The sequence below is a fragment of the Ostrinia furnacalis genome, unplaced genomic scaffold, assembly GCF_004193835.3.
Source record: "Ostrinia furnacalis isolate ACB-3 unplaced genomic scaffold, ASM419383v2 OfSCF0322, whole genome shotgun sequence".
Classification (NCBI taxonomy): domain Eukaryota; kingdom Metazoa; phylum Arthropoda; class Insecta; order Lepidoptera; family Crambidae; genus Ostrinia; species Ostrinia furnacalis.
Window position 1 is genome coordinate 1,315,656 of NW_021130561.1, and position 5,725 is coordinate 1,321,380.

The 5,725-nt window shown below is 37.3% G+C and overlaps 1 protein-coding gene across 1 annotated transcript; it reads left to right on the plus strand.

Moving 5' to 3' along the window:
* The first annotated feature begins 250 nt into the window (after positions 1 to 250).
* LOC114360655 (elongation of very long chain fatty acids protein 4) lies at positions 251 to 3,023 on the plus strand. Its single transcript, XM_028315412.1, has 5 exons — positions 251 to 437; positions 926 to 1,116; positions 1,878 to 1,952; positions 2,182 to 2,478; positions 2,722 to 3,023. The coding sequence occupies exons 1-5, from the start codon at positions 380 to 382 to the stop codon at positions 2,974 to 2,976; spliced, it is 876 nt and encodes a 291-aa protein (XP_028171213.1). The 5' UTR covers positions 251 to 379; the 3' UTR covers positions 2,977 to 3,023.
* Positions 3,024 to 5,725: the final 2,702 nt, after the last annotated feature.

The following is a 5,725-nucleotide window of genomic DNA, read 5'->3' on the forward strand; positions in this document are numbered from 1 at the left end:
CTTTTTTAGGATAGCTGCAAAACCCAAACTTCATGATTCACCAACATTCTATCCTATATTGGGAGCATACGCTGACAAACTTTCAGCTTTTATAAAATGACGTAGGTCTGGCGTTCACTAGCTCTTAGTCTACTAGTGATGTTCTACCTCTGGGCTTCGGCTTGACACTACTTTTTAGGACACCCTGTATTATAGTAATGAACAACAATGACTTCAGATTATGTTTATTTGCGTACTTTTTTGCATGCAATGATTTTTATTTTAGTACCGGCATACGTGCCGCAGGGTGCACCCGATCTCACGAGATTTATTTAAAACTTAATTTAAAAATTAAGTAAATTAGTAATAACAAAAAGTACATGGATAATTCGCAATAAAAATGGAAGCAAAACCTGAAAATGGCGTGGAATATTCCTTCTGGGATTTTAAAGGACAAGGTAAGAAGGCTGAGTTGCACCGTCTTATTTTAACTTTGACAAATGTCAAAAGTCTGTCAATCTCCATTCTAAAAACACCGGTTATCGTTATAGTTACGGTCAAAGATAGGTGGTGCAACTCAGCCTAAGCGTTATTTAGGTATCGTATCCCTTGCTATTTATTACCATGTCCACAAAAATATATTTTTTCTTTTCTTGCGATCGTAGATTCGTTTTCGAATCGAACCCAGAGGTGGGCTCGGTTCCCAGTGAGGACCAAAATTTCCATCTCGGTTGGTGGTAGGGGTCGTTCTGTGTAAGTTCTCCTGGCTAGCTACCATCATCTTAAGCTTATCAAAACGACAACGTTAACGGCATTGTTGTGTTTTGGTTATTGAGGGTAAGATAGCCAGTTCTTATGTAAAGATTCCAAGTGAAGCTCGCTTTCAGTGAAAAGGGGAAGAGTTTCCACCAAAAAATGTATTTTTCAGCTTTTTTTTTCATTACAGCCGACTATGTGGACAGCTGGTTCCTCATGAGTACCCCTTACCTGCCGTTGCTGATCATCGTGATGTACCTTCTCTTCGTGCTGAAGATCGGGCCGGAGTTCATGAGAGATCGAGAGCCAATGAAACTGCGGAATGTACTCGTGGCCTACAACGCGTTCCAAGTCATGGTGTCGTCCTATTTGGTTTACCTAGTGAGTTCTGCTTCGTTTCATCATCATCATCATCATTTCAGCCACAGGACGTCCACTGCTGAACATAGGCCTCCCAAAATGCTTTCCATGTTGCCTGGTTGGTAGCGGCCTGCGTCCAGCGCTTTCCTGCTACCTTTATGATGTCGTCGGTCCACCTTATGGGTGGATGTCCCACGCTGCGTTTTCCAGTACGCGGCCTCCATTTCAGAACCTTGCTCCCGTTAGCTGCATCATTTAATTTAATAAAAATAGAAGTTTCAAGTTTTGCATAAGTACACGTAAAGAGACGTTTCATCATGATCATTTCAGCCATAGTCCTATGGTGGACGTCCGTCCACTGCTGCCTCCCCCAATGAATTCCACAATCGTCTCAGAACGCTTGAAGTCGCGAAATCACGATGATGCATCGATACAGTCGCAAAATCGCCGATCGCAGATGCTAAACTGGTCCCCTTATTGCGCCACAAGCTGTATCACAATACAATGCTTCATGACGCCGCATTCTTATTTAATTGGAAATTAATACATCACAAAGGAATTTAATATTCATGTGTCATGTAAACAAATGGCTATATTGGTTTTCGATTAATAAATAATTAACCACTAAATAATTAAAAGCATTACGCTTGCTTCCATCGACCCCGATGCATAATGAATAATGGAAGGGCACGGTAAAAATTAGGCCAAGTTGTGCTTCTAGCAAAACAATTTATTTTATTTATTCTTGTGTACATATATATTTATTTTGTTTTTTTTTTCAGAGTTTCGATGGTATGATTCGTTTTGGTGTATTCCATCGGATATGTTTGTTTGAAAACGAAGAAATTAGAAAAGAGGTAAGCAGCGTTGTTTAGAAAATAAACTTTAGTGTTTTAAACATTTTAAATAATGAAAGTACCAGATAAGTTATCATTTAAATCTAGTGTCTTGTATTCTCTGAGATGATACTGAAGCTTAACGAGATACTTTTTTTTAATACAATACATATCATATTATGAGTACATTTGTTGTAATGTTTATGTGCATTTGATTACAATTGAAAATCGCTGTTTCATTTTATTTTAGGCATTATCCAGCTCCTATTGGTTTCTGCTAGCAAAGGTGACAGAACTAGTGGACACTGTATTTTTCGTCCTGCGAAAGAAACAGAACCAAGTGACGTTCCTGCACGTCTACCACCACACCCTCACGATGGTGGTTAGTTGGCTGATGGTCAAGTATGGGAAGACTGACGACCTGATCTTCCTTGGGGGCGCGAACTCGTTTGTACATGTCGTCATGTACGCCTATTATGGTCTATCTGTGTTCCCTGGAATTGCCAAATATTTATGGTGGAAAAAGTATCTGACGAAGTTGCAATTGGTAAGTTATTAATATAACATCATATTCAGTACAGTACAAGATTAAATATTCTATGATACGTAGACATAACACATCTACAAGATTTCTGACGACGACTATCGTCGTAGAAGGTTATGATAACTGGGAGGCAATTTGCTCAGTTAATATAACTCCTTTTAAAACAGTAATTTAGCTGACCAAGGATGAACTTCATTAAGCTATTATTATAAGATTTTAACATATTGGAATGATTTCTTTTTTCAGATACAATTCGTGGCAATCATAGTGCACTTACTACTTAATTCATTCATATCAAAATGCCCTCCATCAAAATTGGTTATTGCAATGGTGTTCTTTAACGCGACTCTCTTTTTGTACCTGTTTTCCGATTTTTACGTGAAAGCCTACATGAAGAGTAGGAGAGATAAAAATAATTCAAGCCTTGGGAAGGATGTTTTGAATGGTTCTCTTAATAGGAAACATATTATGAATGGAAACACATCGAAGAAAATCAATTAATGATTCATGAAAATTTATATGACATAATAAAATATTCATGCTATCGATGTTTGTTTTATATTTTTCCCTATTATAGTTGTTTCTCTTAACCTAAACATTAACGGCTTGTTCCCACGGAGGCATCCCGTTTTTTGCAGGGACTGTTTTTCTGCAGAATTCCGTTTACTTACTTACTATTTATACTTGGTAAGTAGGGCATGTAATATCGGAAGGTTTTCAATTCCGATATTGGATTCCGATATTAGATCTCAATATCGGAATTCCGATATTAATATCGGAATTGAGTTCATGTACTATAAAATTAATATTTGGTTATATTCGTAAGAATTCTGGATTGTTTACAATAAAATAATGATTTTAATCAAAATTTTTAATTTGGTACAAAACAGCACTTCATAAAATTGAAGTATTTTAAAACCATTTTTACGTTATGGGTATCCATTGCATTTGGTTTTTATGTGACAAGAGGCAAACGAGCAGACGGATCACCTGATAATGAATGGTCACTGATAATGAGCCTATATGGACAAGCAAATAATTAAAGTGTTTTTGTAAAATCACAGGTATCAAACAAACTTTTACTCCTTCATTATAGTACCCTGTTGGTTATGAGTCCTACGCAGCGCTTTCCGGTACGTGGCCTCCATTTCAGAACCTTGCTGCCTCATTGTCCGTCGGTTTTGCGTACTAAGGCAGAACTGTTGGAAGACCTTATCGTATAATTACCCTAACATTGCAAAAAGAAATGCTGTGTATACCTGTAATTGAGGTCATATACGTATCATGTGTTAAACCATGTTAAAATGTATAAACTGTATTATGTATGTGACTTTGTTGGTGTACCTAATAAATAAATAAATAAACAATGCTCGAAGACTTTACTCGAGTTTCCCAACAGGTAGGCCTTCGGATGGATATGGAAAAATCGAAGCTTATGTCGAATGTCCATGTTGTTCGTTACCCAGTTTCGGTTAGGAGCTCGATTCTCGAGATTGTTGACAAGTAAGTATGTCTATCTCGGACAAACGATCAGCTAGGTAGTTAGATGCAATTTCGAGAAAGAGGTAAATCGTCGAATAGGAAGGCAAAAGTCTTCAATTAGTGTGTGTTACCAGTGATGATATACGGCTCGAAAACGTGGCCTTTGAATATAGCGCACAACATGCTATGGAGAGGGATAAGCTTGGTGTTTCTTTACGAGATCTAATCAGAAATGAGGAGCTCCGTAAACTAACTAAGGTCGCTGACATAGGCCGACGCATTAGCAAGCTGAAGTGGCAATGGGCAGGGCACATAAATAAATAAACATAGTACGCAGAACTGACGATCCATAGTCCAGTAAAATTAATGTTTGAAAGGGAGTTGAGATGTCGTTCTTTGTTGACCAAGTACCTATGGCAAACGCTAAAATTGATTTAGAACAAGTTAAATTAACCATAAATAGTAAAGATATTAAAATATTTGCAGTGGAACAAAGTGATGGTGAGAGACATGAGAAAATCATTGGTCTTTGCCAATCATGTACTTTGGGCTTTGTGGCAGGTTGTGGCGAGTTTAAACGCTTTGTTTAAAATATCAATTAAAACTTTTATCTGATTACGATATTGGGTCGCTCAATATCGGAATTGAAATATCGGATCTCGCAGTCCGAGATTCCGATATTACGAGATTCCGAGATTCCGATATTCATGCCCTATTGGTAAGTATAGGTCCTACTAATATTATAAATGTGAAAGTTTTTATGTCTGGATGTCTGGAAATTTGTTACTCTTTCACGCAAAAACTACTGGACGAATTTTGATGAAACTTTATTGTTTATAACCTGTAGTTGTATAAATGAAGTATTATTGTTTATAACCCAGAATAACATATAGGCTATGATTTATGACGATCTGTGACAAACTAAATTTCACGAAGGTGAAACTGCGGGCAAAAGTGTTTTAATAATTATAACGTTCACACCAACATCCCGTTTGCAGTCACGCAAAAATCGGTTCGAATTTGTAATTCGAATTTAAGCCACACATTATGTGTGTACACACGACAGTTCAGTTTTGTGAGATCCTGCATTATTGCCGGGAACGAGCTTTACTTGGCTATCTGTTTACCGTGCGCCCTTGTTGACAATATGCACTGGGTTGTCCGTCATCGATGCAAATCAATCCGGCCGTGATTGGATTGTCGTCATCTCTCGCTCCAATAAAATTCCAATTGGAAATAATGTAACTGTCAATGGCCACGTAGTTTGTAATTAATCTGAGTGATCGTCGGGCTTTTGAGTCTTAATGATTTAACGTTATATGTAAATCAAAAATAGGGTATGAAAAGTGATATGTATGAGTATAATGATACATTATTAAAATTTCTTAGCGAATAGAGTCGCTTCTCAAACTAAATTTTAAGTAAACAACTTGAAAAAATCGAATCTTGAAAAACGCGGCAAATACAGCGTATTACACTTGAAAATTTCGACTGGTGTCTAAGTAGATCAGTTGGAAGAGCAGTCGCCCGGCAAGCGGAAGGTCGTGGGTTCGAGTCCCGCCTAAGGCAGTTCGATTTTTTCAAGTTGTTTTAAAATTATAATGAAGTAGAAGAAAACGGTTCGGTGACTCAAAATAAAAGTAGAGATAGGGACTCGTGTTTAAAAACGTAAAAAAACTACATCGAAGTAAGATAGGTATAGTTAGTTAATTGATTCTAGCCTGTCTTAATTTCTCGGAAATCTAAGAATTTATGTTTGAACCGAGTT